The sequence below is a fragment of the Oncorhynchus masou genome, chromosome 16, assembly GCF_036934945.1.
Source record: "Oncorhynchus masou masou isolate Uvic2021 chromosome 16, UVic_Omas_1.1, whole genome shotgun sequence".
NCBI lineage: Eukaryota > Metazoa > Chordata > Actinopteri > Salmoniformes > Salmonidae > Oncorhynchus > Oncorhynchus masou.
Window position 1 is genome coordinate 8655714 of NC_088227.1, and position 15095 is coordinate 8670808.

Genomic DNA, 15095 nt, shown 5'->3' on the forward strand with positions numbered 1-15095 from the left:
TTGGGAGTCTCCTATCAGTCAGCCCATATGTCACAGGTCCAGTCGGAGTGCGAGGCATGTTTGTCATCCGAGGTAGATATGTGGTATCTCTGCTGCTCTTTTGCCTTTATAGATGTGACTAGCTGTTTAACTATGCTGTCCTCTGGACACGGGTTTCAATGCTTTCCATTTTGAGTAGTGCCATTGGCCAGATGCAGTCAGTCAAAATGGATGCTTAGATACAGCTGGGCTGTGGGGATTTGTCAAAGGCACTGAATTTCTATGTTGTTTGCAAAAGTGCATATTGTTTACGGTTCTAAGCACCCTTTTTACTTGTTTATGCAAGATGATTTAGAGTTGAGCATTTTCTCTTCCTTTACTGAGAAGTGCATAAGGGCCTATCCGGATAGTGTGGTGGAACGTTCATTGACTCTCATTAACCAACCATTGTATCCCGTATCCTCTCCCAAATCCTCACCCAGAAATCTGATATTTTTTTTCCCTTTGTGTTTGTTTCAGAACTGGGCTCCCCCAAGGACCTTGTCACCAGCGACGTAACGGACACCAGCTTTGCTGCGTCTTGGACGGCTGCCCCTGGAAACGTGAAGATGTACAGGATCCGCTGGAAGTCGTTGTACAGTGACGAATCAGGGGAGAAGACGGTCCCTGGAGATGTCACCAACACTGTCCTGGATGGTCTGACACCTGAGACCCTCTACCAGGTGTCTGTCGTGGCATCCTACGGCAGAGGAGACGGGGACCCACTGACCGGACAGGAGACCACCGATGGTAAGACTTATTACACATCATCCTCCGTTCATTCTGTCTGTGGCCAGGGAAGGCTCTCAGTGTTGGACGTCAGAGGTGGACACAATGGCAGCATCCCAAACTGCAACCTATTCCCCATATAGTGGAACACTTTTGACCAAGGCCCATATGGTCCTGGTCCAAAGTAGTGCACTAAGTAAGGAATAGGGTGTCATTTGGGACACAATCAAAGTCTCATCACTGCTAGGGATTACCAAAGTAATGAGTCACTGAAGTGGTGCTAGTTGTGGCGGTTTGGATGTATCCATGAAGCATTTTGTAGACCTGTCGAACGGTTTGAAACTCTCCTTGGGCCATCACATATATTTTCATACAATAGCACTATGCCAGTGCCAAGATTGAGATTTTTTTTTAAACAAACTGATAAAATATGAAAATATTCCATTCCAGTGCTCATCATCCTCACTCTCTGGAACTCTTTTGTCTTGGTGTCGGGTATTTTGGAAAAGGGTCATTTCTAAGACTCCCTTTTCAGCTGTGGTTTGCAGTGGAAAGCCGAGGTGGTGACAGTTATTATGCATTATGTGTTCTAGAATCTAAGATAACCTCACTTTTGTGGAGGGGATTTTTTCCATTTTAATTATGCATTTGTTGGCATATGGTGTAATGTGTCCTGTATACTGCTGTTCGGGTGCGTGGGAGCAGTATTTAGACACACTATCAAATCCACCACACATCCCTCTATCCTACACATGGGAAATCACATTGATGGAAATGTCCTCAAACACTTGAGGAACCATTGAGATGGTTTGATTAGACATTTGTAGATATGGAAAGTAATTTAGTTTATTGACTCTGGCAGGCCAAGTCAAGCATATTTTGAACAGTAAATAACCTTGAGACACTCTCAGGGGACCTCACCTTTCATATCCGTGCTTACCTCATTACGTTCGCACAGCGGAACCAATGGATCTCTGGTAACAGGGTTTACAGGTTCATTCAGGTCAATCAACACATTGAGAAGTTGGAGGTCATGTTTTTTTCCGCCAATAACAATCCTCCTAGTGAACGAATGAAGGCGAGTGGTCTGACTTTTTTTCCTGGGATAATTAACTGTTTGGAAGGATTGCCTTTGGTTTGACTATTCTTGCGTGCCGAAATGGTGGAACAAATGCACCTTATTGCATGGTCTATGGAGCTTAGCTTCATTCACAATAGGGGAAAGGCAAAGTTAAAGGTCCAATGCAGCTGTTTTTTTAAATCAAAATATAAATTCATTTCTGGGTAACACTTAAGTACTTTCCTGTGGTTGTTTTCAATTAAAATGGCAAAGAAAGAAACAAAAATAGCTTCTTAGCGAAGAGCAATTTCTCAAGACAGAATTTTGCTAGGACTGTCTGGTCGTGGTCTGAGTGAAGGGTCCAAATTGGATTAGCCTAATGGGAGGGATATGTTACCTGAAAACTAGCTGTTATTGGCAGAGGTTTGAAACTCTGTCTATTATTGGTCTATTGACTTATACCGCCTGGTGATGTCACCAGGCAGGCCAAAACTCCATACCACCAAAATAGGCTGAAATTTCTGGCGGCCTTTTCAAACAGCTCTTACACTAAAAGGGCATTATCATAATTTTAAAAATGTCACGTTATTATTCCAACCTCATAGTGTGCAAATATACAGTTGAAGTCGGAAGTTTATATACACCTTAGCCAAATACATTTAAACTCAGTTTTTCACAATTCCTGACATTTAATCCTAGTAAAAATTTCCTGTTTTAGGTCAGTTAGGATCACCACTTTATTTTAAGAATGTGAAATGTCAGAATAATAGTAGAGAGAATAATTTATTTCAGCTTTTATTTATTTCATCACATTCCCAGTGGGTCAGAAGTTTACATACAATCAATTAGTATTTGGTAGCATTGCCTTTTAATTGTTTCATTTGGGTCAAACATTTTGGGTAGCCTTCCACAAGCTTCCCACAATAGGTTGGGTGAATTTTGGCCCATTCCTCCTGACAGATCTGGTGTAACTGAATCAGTTTTGTAGGCCTCCTTGCTCGCACACGCTTTTTCATTCTGCCCACAAATTATCTATAGGACTGATGTCAGGGCTTCGTGATGGCCACTCCAATACCTTGACTTTGTTGTCCTTAATCCATTTTGCCACAACTTTGGAAGTATGTTTGGGGTCATTGTCTATTTGGAAGACCCATTTGCGACCATTTGCTTCAAAATATCCACATAATTTTCCTCCCTCATGATGGCATCTATTTTGTGAAGTGCACCAGTTCCTCCTGCAGCAAAGCACCCCCCACAACATGATGCTGCCACCTCCGTGCTTCACGGTTGAGATGGTGTTCTTCGGCTTGCAAACCTCCCCCCCTTTCCTCCAAACATAATGATGGTCATTATGGCCAAACAGTTCTATTTTGTTTCATCAGACCAGAGGACATTTCTCCAAAAAGTACGATCTTTGTCCCCATGTGCAGCTGCAAACCATAGTCAGGCTTTTTTTATGGCAATTTTGGAGCAGTGGCTTCTTCCTTGCTGAGTGGCCTTTCAGGTTATGTCGATATAGGACTCGTTTTACTGTGGATATAGATACTTTTGTACCTGGTTCCTCCAGCATCTTCACAAGGGCCTTTGCTGTTGTTCTGGGATTGATTTGCACTTTTTGCACCAAAGTATGTTCATCTCTAGGAGACAGAATGCGTCTCCTTCCTGAGCAGTATGATGGCTGCGTGGTCCCATGGTGTTTATACTTGCGTATTATTGTTTGTACAGATGAACGTGGTACCTTTAGGCATTGGTACCTTCATTGCTCCCAAGGATGGACCAGTCTTGGCTGATTTCATTTGATTTTCCCATGATGTCAAGCAAAGAGGCACTGAGTTTGAAGGTGGGCCTTGAAATACATCCACAGGTACACCTCCAATTGACTCAAATGATGTCAATTAGACTATCAGAATCTTCTAAAGCCATGACATCATTTTCTGCTATTTTCAAAGCTGTTTAAAGGCACAGTCAACTTAGTATATGTAAACTTCTGACCCACGGTAATTGTGATACAGTGAATTATAAGTGAAATAATCTGTCTGTTAACCATTGTTGTAAAAATGACTTGGTTCATGCACAAAGTAGATGTCCTGACCAACTTGCCAAAACTATAGTTTGTTAAACTTCTTAGGGCTGCAATCCCATTAACGGGATGATATGACAACAGCCAGTGAAAGTGGAGGGCGCCAAATTCAAAACAACAGAAATCTCATAATTACAATTCCTCAAACATACATGTATCTTATACCGTTTTAAAGGTAATATTGTTGTTAATCCCTCCACAGTGTCCGATTTCAAATATGCTTTACAGCGAAAGCACCACAAACGATCATGTTAGGTCACCACCAAGCCACAGAAAAACAGCCAAAGAGAGGAGTCACAAAAAGCACAAATAGAGATAAAATTAATCACTAACCTTTGATGATCTTCATCAGATGATACTCATAGGACTTCATGTTACACAATACATGTATGTTTTGTTTGATAAAGTTCATACTTAATATAAAAAAATCTGAGTTTACATTGGCGCATTACGTTCATTAGTTCCAAAAACATCCAGTGATTTTGCATAGCCACATCGATTCAACAGAAATACTCATCATAAATGTAGATGATAATGCAAGTTATACACATGGAATTATAGATATACCTCTCCTTAATGCAACCGCTGTGTCAGATTTCAAAAAACTTTACGGAAAAAGCAAACCATGCAATAATCTGAGACTGCGCTCAGAAAATTAATCAAATTAGCCGCCATGTTGGAGTCAACAGAAACCGGAAATTACATGATAAATATTCCCTTACATTTGATGATCTTCATCAGAATGCACTCCCAGGAATCGCAGTTCCAAAATAAATGCTTGATTTGTTCGATAATGTCCGTTATTTATGTCAAAGTAGCTACTTTTGTTAGCGTTAGGTACACATATCCAAACGCTCGTGCGTTTGGACAAAAACTTCAGACAAAAACTTTAAAAAGTTATATTACAGGTCAAAGAAACATTTCAAACTAAGTATAGAATCAATCATTAGGATTTTTAAAATCATAAATCTTCAATGAAGTTCCAACCGGAGTATTCCTTTGTGTCTACAGGAGCAATGGAACGCAGGGCGATATCATGCGGAATGAGCGTGACCAGGAAATGGCTCTCTGCCAGTAAGCTGACTCATTCAGCTGTTATTCAGTCCCACAACACAGTAGAATCCTCATTCAAGTTTCTAAAGATGGTTGACATCTAGTGGAAGAAGTCCTAGGAAGTGCAACTTCATTCATATCCCAATGTGAATTCAATAGGACCTGAGTTGAAAATCGACCAACCTCAGATTTCTCACTTCCTGTTTGGATTTCTTCTCAGGTTTTTGCCTGCCATATGAGTTCTGTTATACTCACAGACATCATTCAAACAGTTTTACAAACTTCAGAGTGTTTCTATACTAATAATAATATGCATATATTAGCAACTGAGACTGAGGAGACTGAGGAGCAGGCCGTTTACTCTGGGCATCCAAGCTACTCAATACTGCCCTTGCAGCCAAAAGCAATTAACAAGACATTTGTGGAGTGGTTGAAAAATGAGTTTTAATGACTCCAACCCAATTGTATGTAAACTTCCGACTTCAACTGTATCTAAAACACAGAAAAATCAAGTATTTGACTTCACTGGGCCTTTAAGATAAACAGATTTGGGGATATGAGTCAAACTCTCGTTTAGATCATTTTTCTCAACATCCTCGCTACCTATCGAACATTCTCCTCCTCTCTGTCCTCAGTGTCTGCTGCTGCGAAGGCTCTGACTGTGTCCGATGAGACCGAGCGAAGCATGAAGATAACGTGGATGGCGGCACCGGGGAAAGTCATCAACTACCGAGTGACATACGTACCCACCGATGGCGGCAAAGAGATGTTCGCCAAGGTTCCTGGCACCTCCACCTCCACTGTGCTGAAGCGACTGACGCCCATGACCACTTATGACATCACGGTGCACCCCATCTACAAGCGGGGAGAAGGAAAAGCAAGGCAAGGAGTAGGAACGACACGTACGTTGGTCCATAATTCAACCCCATGAGATGAGAGACAGTAGGGTGCAGTGGGAAACACTGTGGGAGTGGGACAGGTATCTTTCACTAAGGACACCTCAGAGACTTGGTTAATACACACATATATTTAACACAAAGTTAAATAAAGGTATAAAATACTATATATATATATATATATGAGAGAGAGAGAGATCTTACCACTTACTAACACATGGAATGACATTGGGTTCTTAGACGCCCGAATGGCAACATATTCCCTTGGTAGTGCACTACTGTTGATGTGCATATGGTTCTGGTCAAAAGTAGTACGCTCTATAGGGCATAGGATGCCATTTGGGACCCATGCTGGGACTCAAGACTTGTATTATGGACTAATGAGAAACTGACTGGAATGTGGGTTGGCTGATCTCATTGAAAAATGGCTAGCTTTGCCAAAGATGAAGTTACGATCTTTCTTCATGAGTTTGAACTGATATGTTTGCTCTGTTTGTCCCCTTGTAGTGTCACCTTACAAAGCTCCCAGAAACCTGAAGACCTCGGACCCTGGCAAGACCAGCTTCAGAGTATCCTGGGACGCAGCCCCTGGAGATGTGCGTGGCTACAAGGTCACATTCCACCCCAGTGGCAATGATATCGACCTGGGAGAGCTGCTGGTTGGGCCCTATGACAACACTGTGGTATTAGAGGAGCTCCGGTGAGAGACAGGAAGTTATAACCCCAGACAGGAAGTCTTCTGCATTGTGACATTTTCTGCGTCCCAAATAGCACCCTATTCCATATAGTGCACTATTATTGACCATAGTCATTTGAATCTCATCTCTCCATCTCATCAGGGCCGGAACCAAGTACTCTGTAGCAGTGTTTGGAATGTTTGATGGAGGCCATTCTGCTGCACTGGCTGGAGAGGAGAAGACGACCCTCTCCGATGCACCCGAAGTCCCATTGGAACCTTGGAACGGTAAAACCGTACAATACCATAACGTAACCGACTACCGACAAACAGACATTTGTCGCATCCTAAAGGGCACCTCATTTCCTAGCTTTGACCAGAGCAGTGCACTATATAGGGAATAGGGCGCCGTATTGGAGGCAGCCACAGAACAACCACTCAGATAGAAACACAGACCAAACCACAGACACACAGTGTCCCAGCCACAGCCCGTCTCTGTTCCCATCCGTAGAGCAGAGGACTGGCTTTCCCACTGCGAGTTACAGTATGACGCTAATCATCCCATTACAGGGAATTATGTGTCTGTCTAAACTAATCCACATCACAAACTCATTGGAATAAAGCACCACATCACACTGCCATCAATTCTAATCACTTATAGCTGTTTGGCTTCAATGGCCTTTTTTCTGCCTCATATCATGTTAAAGGCACTTTCAAAAATCTCTGGAGCGTTTGGTACCCCGATCACGCTTTAAAGCATGTGCGAAACATAATCGAACACTGGCTGAAACTAATTCTGGACCTGCGTGAGTAGCGGGTCCAAGATCCAGGACCAGAGTACCAGGTACTGTGACGCGACAGTGCGAGTCGGGTGAAATTTTTTGGCCCGTTATAAACAAGCTAGCTCGCTAACGTCATGTAGAATGTGCGTCTTGCTAATCACACGAGAAACAATTATTTTTCTGGTCTCGTGAAAGCAAAACATATTCTGTAGAATCCTCACAAACGCTCCAGGAAACTGAACCAGGGTACCAGGGTAATTTCATATGATACTTATCACAGCATGGTGATAAGCAAGACATTATGATATTTGTAGGATGAATTAATTATGGGTACTATGTCTTGACCTCCTTTTTCTTGCAGTGCCACTGTGTGATGACTTACACTCCCCCACAACTCCAAACGTTCAGTGTGCCAAACATGTTTGTGTATCTTTTGCCACAAACAAATATTTCTCATCACTGTGCCCATTTGACCCAGCAGCCATATTGTTTCTTCCTTAATCCTTCCTGACATGCAAAAGTTAATATTTCTCATTTTTACTTCGCAAAAAAAAAAGTTAGTTATTGGGGGGAAAAAATGTTTCTCTGCTTTTAATTAGAGATGTTTTACAACCAGGAGAGTATGCAGTGCACCCGAGCTGCCGTGGAGCAGAGCTCTATGCGGCTAGGAAAATGTTTCTCATAAAAGACCCTAAGAGAGCTGCTGACCTTGGCCCGAAATTCCTCTCAGTGACGGGGAGCAGACACACTGACACACAGTGACACACTGCCCACCGCACCGATCAGAGCAGAGCTAGGGACGTTCCAGTCCATCATGACCAGACTTAAGTCGTTAAGACTCCTCTACAGTGTCTTACTGTCTCAGTTGTGTAACTCAAACAAACTGCTTCCAAATATAACCAGATACACATTTTACGAGGGGCTATCCCCCACACATCGTCAAGCACCTGTTTCTCCATGCTGCAGTAAAGAAAGTGGGTAAATGTTTGTTTTCTCCTCTAACCTGTTTTCAATTGCAGATACAGTGGGCAGATTGCATAGCTCCGTGTCTGAACGACTCTGGGTCCTTTTGCTCGGCTGCAGGACGAGCGAGCAACCACCCTTTCACCCCCACAGGTGTCGAGGAGCGAGCACAGCAGGAATGTGCAATAACTCGGGGAGAGGAGTCTCTCGTATATCGTTTGTGAGCTGGTTGATCTTGTTGTTCAGAGGCAGGGGACAAACCCAACGACAGAAACCCCACAAGCATCCCGAAGAGCCGCAGTCCACAAAAAGCTTTTTGGATATACACAGAAAAAAAAGAAGATGGACCCCCAGGGGAAAGAAAATAGTTGATCCCCCCCCGCAAGATAAAAATACTGCTGCAAAACATGTTGAAGCAATAGATAGTTTATTGTAGAAACATTATTGTATAGTACGTATTGTTTTTTAGTATAGTTATTGTGATATTTGTAATGCCTTTCTGCCTCCTGCTTGTTGATGTCTGTATTTGATGTGTGTATTTTGCCTGTGCATGTCTGTCTGAAACTGTTTTTTTATTATTCTAATGTTCTTTGGCACCCCTCTCCTCATCCCTTCCTACACACATCCTCTCTGCTGTCACACTACATGGACTGTACTAAGTGGTCAAATCCAAGGGGTGTCCATGGTATCAGGCCTCCCTTTCACGGCCCTCTCCTCCACCCCTTACAGAAGCCAAGTGTAAGAGCCAGGCCAAGGCTGACATCATCCTGCTGGTCGATGGCTCATGGAGTATTGGCCGCCTGAACTTCAAAACCATCCGCGCCTTCATCGCTCGCATCGTTGGTGTCTTTGACATCGACCCTGATCGAGTCATGATCGGTAATCTTTCTTTTGATCAAATCCCATTAGCAATGTGTACGATGGCATAGGTTCATCACCCAACTCAATTGAGTTTGATCTGGAGTTGGTGCCATAATTGAAAATCAATGTTACATTCTGAACAATCACTTTGGTTGGAGGTAGGTGTATAGTCTCATGCTGTGTTGTGTGTGTCTCCAGGTATGGTTCAGTACAGTGGAGACCCCAAGACTGAGTGGCATCTGAATGCCCATCCAACCCGTGATGGGCTTCTCAAAGCTGTGGCTGACCTGCCCTACAAAGGGGGAAACACCATGACAGGTGACGTATCATCAAATTAAGGGATAATTCCGAGCTGTCATCTGTTTTAAAAAAAACCTAAGCTAACTTAACTTACTTTAACTTAAAATAACTTCACTTAACTTAATCATGATAAAAGTCCAAGCAGATGTTTTTATCTCAATATCAAATAATTTCAGGCTAACAATTAAGTACCCAATGTGATTGTTTTAAATGAAAATGGTAAAAAAATATTTAAAAAAATAGCTTCTTAGCAAAGAGCAATTTCTCAACCAAGAATTTTTCTAGGACTGTCTGGGAGTGGTCTGAGTGGGGAGGGGAAAACTGAAAACTAACTGTTATTGGCAGAGAGGTTTGGAACTCTCTTTCTTATTGGTCTATTAACTAATTTACCTCCTGATGATGTCACCAGGAAGGCCAAAACTCCATCCCACCAAAACAGTCTTTTCAAACAGCTCTTACACTAAAATGGGATTATCATAATTTTCATAATTTCACAGTATTATTCCAACTTGTGGAAATGATATAAAATAATATACTGCACTGGGCCTCTAAACAATCTCTCGAATGTCTCTCTGTAGGTATGGCCTTGAACTATATCCTCACAAACAACTTCAAGACCAACGTGGGACTGCGTAAGGACTCGCGCAAGATCGGTGTGCTCATTACTGACGGCAAGTCGCAGGACGAGATCATCACCAACTCCCAGGTGCTGAGGGATGAGAACATCGAGCTCTACGCCATCGGTGAGTGACCCTCCTAGTGTATAACTCAAAATCTGTCATGGTTCAGCTAATCATCAGTTCGTGACCATGTCAAGTGAAAACAGACATTTTACAATGAGGTTTTCAACGCTTGGACTGTATGAAAAAGACAGATGAAAAGACAATCTTTTTGTCCAGACCCCACATAAGTAAATATTGTGGTGTTGTGTGACTTTTAGGTGTGAAGAACGCTGATGAGAATGAGTTGAGATCCATTGCCTCAGACCCAGATGAGATTCACATGTACAATGTGAATGATTTCTCCTTCCTGCTAGACATAGTGGATGAGCTCACCATCAACCTCTGTAACAGTGTGAAGGGTCCAGGTACTGTAAGGCCATCTCTCTCTCTCTCTCTCTCTCTCTCTCTCTCTCTCTCTCTCTCTCTCTCTCTCTCTCTCTCTCTCATTGTCTCTCTTTCTCGCTCTCTCTCTTTAATTATCAAACTCTTTCCCAATCACTGAGAGAAACATGGATTTGTGAAGCAATGCTCAACTTAAAGTTTTGCTATTGTAAAATGATTCTCCCGAGTCAAGCTGTGTATTGTACTTGGTACAGCGGTTAGTGGTCTTTCTAATCTAAGATGCCAAAAGCAGCACAGATGGCAGAGAGCAGGCATTAGAAAGTAATTTAATCTGTCACCCAGAACAAGCTGTACTGATCTCTCCCATCAGTTGCATAAATGGATTAGCATAGAAGGCAGAGAATAGCAATAAGAGCAGCGTGATTGATGAGACGAGCCAATAAAAAGACAGATTGAACGCCAACACTTGGATTTTGTCTCAAAGGTTGCCTCACACACTTGATAAATTGAGTTTCTTCACTTATGTTACATAAGGTCCACCCATTTGATGGAAACTTTTGATTTTTGGACACACTCCTGTCCTTAAATCAAATTTAGGAGGAAACACAATGGTGATTTACTACACGGGGAGGGAAACTATTTCCTCAAGAAGACTTTGGTCTGATATATAGAAACAGCTCCAACAGCGCTGTGTCAATGAGGCTAAGGTGTTCGGGACAGATTTGTGAGAGTGTTCAGGTCATGAAATGTTTGAGGTGTTCGGGACAGATTTGTGAGACTGTTCAGGTCATGAAATGTTTGAGGTGTTTGCTCACATTCCCGCCGCTTCTCGTGCAGGGGGCCTAGACCCGCCCACTAACCTGGTAACCTCCGAGGTAACCCACCACTCGTTCCGTGCTACCTGGACCGGTCCTGAAGGTCCTGTGGAAAAGTTCCGCGTCGACTACATGCCCGTGGTGGGAGGAATCACCGAACAGGTAAGCCTATAGCCTACAGTACTGTACCTCACTTACCTCACCTCTCCAAGCTCAGCACATCTCTCCACGTTTACTGCATTTGAACTGAAGAGCGTCAGCTCTCACACCTGGTTTAGATACATTACACCCAAAATCGAATCAAATCCAAGTTTATTGGTCGCATACACAGGTTAGCAGATGTAGCGGGTGCAGCGAAATGCTTATGTTACTAGTGCTAACAATGCAGTAAAATGTCAAACAGTACACAATAATAATAATAATAATAATAATACAAATTGAAAGAATAAATCAAGAAATGTCGGAACGAATCCAATTAATATCCAAATAGCACTGTAGCAGTAATCCAAATGCAATCTATATGTAAATACACCAGATGAATTTACACTATATACTAAGACTGTTATGTACAGCATTAGATACTGTATATTAGAGTGATCTTTGTAAAGAATCCAGTGTATAAACAATTGAACTAAAATGCAATGTACAGTAGTAGAAATACTAGAATGAGCTATGTTGAGAATGCAGTATATGTAAGAGGGTACTGGCGGCAGAGAGGTCAGACGCAGGAGAGAGAACTGTGTTTCCAACGGCGCCGTTGATTAAACAAAAACTCACCGGGAAACATAACAAATATAACAAATGGGTACAATGCCCTACGCACGCCAGGACCAACGTGCACAAACACTTACAAATAACAATCACCGACAAAAGACAATAAGGGGAAACAGAGGGTTAAATACACAACATGGAATTGATGGGATTGGAACCAGGTGCTATACAAGACAAGACAAAAGCAAAGGAATATGGAAAGAGGATCAGCGGTGGCTAGAAGGTTGGTGGCTTAGACCGCCGCCCCGAACAAGGAGAGGAAACCCCACGTCAAGGGTAGCAGGGTAGCCTAGTGGTTAGAGCGTTGGACCAGTAACCGGAAGGTAGCAAGTTCAAATCCCTGAGCTGACAAGGTACAAATCTGTCGTTCTGCCCCTGAACAGGCAGTTAACCCACTGTTCCTTGGCTGTCTTTGAAAATAAGAATTTGTTCTTAACTGACTTGCCTAGTTAAATAAAGGTAAAATAGAAAATAAAAAAATGGATAGAATTGCAGGAAATTAGCTTCAAATGTTCTACTGCCTGAGCTCCTACTGCTCCTGTAAAATATTAGCTCAAAAGTATTGTTGAACTCCTCCACCTAAATATAAACAGTACCAAACATGAGTACCGGCACCTATTTCAGTCCAAGTCGAGCACTGTATGTATGTGAATGGTGTGTATAGACAGTATGGAATAGAAAATATGTGTACAGCAGTAGTTATATAGGATGAGCCTTGACTAGAATACAGTATATACATATGACGTCTATCACTATCAGTGAAGTGAGAATGTTATAGGGGAGTCAATATCATACCCCCCCCCCAAAAAAAATATTCTTACCTCCTCTTTTATTGGTAATGGTGAGAAGTTAGCATGTCTTGTTTGGTATGAGTCTTTGTGCCTCTGTAACGTTCTCACTCACCATTATTCACGATTCATTCATCATTATCCATGATCATGGTAGCATCCACATTAATGTAGAAGTATTCAGAAACATATTATATTGTTATTTACAATACAATTTTCTCCAAAATGACACAATTCATTGTTTACCATACATTTTTATTTGGGCACAACATAATGTGGAACATAACCAAAACAAACTGCAAATGCATCATTTGTCACAAGCTGGATGTAGTCATTGAGCGCTAGGAATATGGGAACAAATGCTAAACTTTTGACTATTTGAATACACATGTCAGTAAATTTGTCCAAATACTTATTACCCCATAAAATGGAATGACTAGATACATAAAGTGCTTTAATTTCTAAACATTAAAACAGATATGTTTGAAAATACCCTCCAATTAAAGGTGACTTTCTGTACTGTCGCCTAAATATGAAACATTTGATTGAAATCCAAAATGCTGGAGTATAGAGGCAAATTAAATGTGTTGCTTCACTGTCCAAATAAATATGCAGATGATTGTGTAACAGAGAATTGGCTGTATTATTCCTTTTGTTCTGAATTCCTCTCTCAGACCTCTATGGTTCATCTCGCCAGAGGTGATCAGGGTCACTTAGGCAACGGCCTCATTGCACTTTGTTTATCCAGGAGTTTCTGAAGGAGGAACTGCCTTCTATGCTGCCGAACGGGAGATTTCATGGTTACCGAGTGTTATCCACAGTGAATTGTTTGCTTAAATCCACCTAGTTGTCATCATCGATCCGTTTCATCATGTTGATCAGATTAATTTGGCTCTCTTCTCACCCTTGAGAAGTGGACAACAGTGGCTGAGGCAGACCTGCATTCAGTTTCATATTTATGTGAAGGAATGGATCTATTCCATGCTTTGCTTTCATTGGCCCTCGTCAGGATTTGGGTGGTTCTAGTGAGCCCTGTCTGAAAGCGAGACCAAAGAGTTTCCACTAGGCCTCAACCTAAGACCAGACCCAGTCAGTTTAATAATACATTGTATTTTAAGCACTTTTCTCGACTCCCAAAGACACTTTTCATACACAATAAAATCAGCAGGATAAAAAGCAAGAAGTATATAAAAGTACACTAAACGTGAGGACAGACTAACCATGGAGTACACTAAACATGATAACAGATTAACCAGGCAACAACAGAGAATGCGGGTAAGCCCGTGTGAAGAGGTGCGTCTATAGTGTGGATTTGAATATGTGTATGGGTTGTGAGGTTCTGACATGGAGAGGGAGGGAGTTCCAGTTTTGGGGGGCTGAACTGCTAAAGCCCGGTCTCACATGGAGCAGAGCCTGGTGCGAGGGATGGTGAGGATGGTCATCCAAGTTTTCAATTCACGGAGACAGTCTACAACAGAGGGGGTTGACATAGTGGAGTTGGGGTTTGTGTGGATGTGGATTCGTGTGTCATCTGCATAACAGTGAAATCTGAGTAAAAATTGACAGAGGATTTGGCCAAGGGGTAGCATGTAAATACTAAACAGCAATGGACGTAACACTGAGCCTTGTGGGACACCTTGTGATACATTACATTTACATTTACATTTAAGTCATTTAGCAGACGCTCTTATCCAGAGCGACTTACAAATTGGATACAGGGGCTGGGGCAGACCTGCAGTTGCCAATGTAGTCAAAGTGTTGTCTATCAGATATATAGGAGTGGAACTAGGCAAGGAGTGTTCCGGAAACTCCAAGAAGCCTCTCCATACAGTCAGTTAAAATATAATGGCAGACAAGTATCAAATACTGCAGACAGGCCCAGGAGGATAAGGATGAAGATGTTGAGAGCATCAGCAGCACAGAGGAGGTTGTTCACTACCTTTACCAAGGCAGTTTTAGTGCAATGCATAGCCCGGAAGCCTGACTGAAAGGGTTCGGAAAGTTCATGAGAGGCCATGTTTTGAAGGGGAGGTTTGAGATAGGCCTGTAGTTTAGACTTGTAACAAAACTTCTCCTGCTAGAAACGGATTCTTGGCTAATCCATCCATACTCATACTTGCGTTGGACCCCAAAAATCTTCTTCACACAAGTAAATCAGATTTGACATTGAATTTGATGATATATGTGCTCCGTTATTTTGGATAGCCCTCTGACATTTTGAAGAGAGAGTAGTATGTGT

At 42.1% G+C, this 15095-nt stretch overlaps 1 protein-coding gene across 4 annotated transcripts in view; it reads left to right on the forward strand.

Moving 5' to 3' along the window:
* col12a1b (collagen, type XII, alpha 1b) overlaps window positions 1–15095 on the forward strand; it is a 96535-nt gene that overhangs the window by 24037 nt on the left and 57403 nt on the right. For 3 of the 4 annotated variants that reach the window (XM_064990673.1, XM_064990672.1, XM_064990674.1), the window contains exons 14-22: window positions 499–768; window positions 5576–5842; window positions 6344–6536; window positions 6676–6800; window positions 8987–9136; window positions 9317–9436; window positions 9997–10161; window positions 10359–10505; window positions 11320–11459. In XM_064990673.1, the coding sequence (XP_064846745.1) occupies window positions 499–768; window positions 5576–5842; window positions 6344–6536; window positions 6676–6800; window positions 8987–9136; window positions 9317–9436; window positions 9997–10161; window positions 10359–10505; window positions 11320–11459 (1577 nt within the window). The remainder of the gene's footprint in view (window positions 1–498; window positions 769–5575; window positions 5843–6343; window positions 6537–6675; window positions 6801–8986; window positions 9137–9316; window positions 9437–9996; window positions 10162–10358; window positions 10506–11319; window positions 11460–15095) is intronic. The other variant, XM_064990675.1, reaches the window with a different exon arrangement.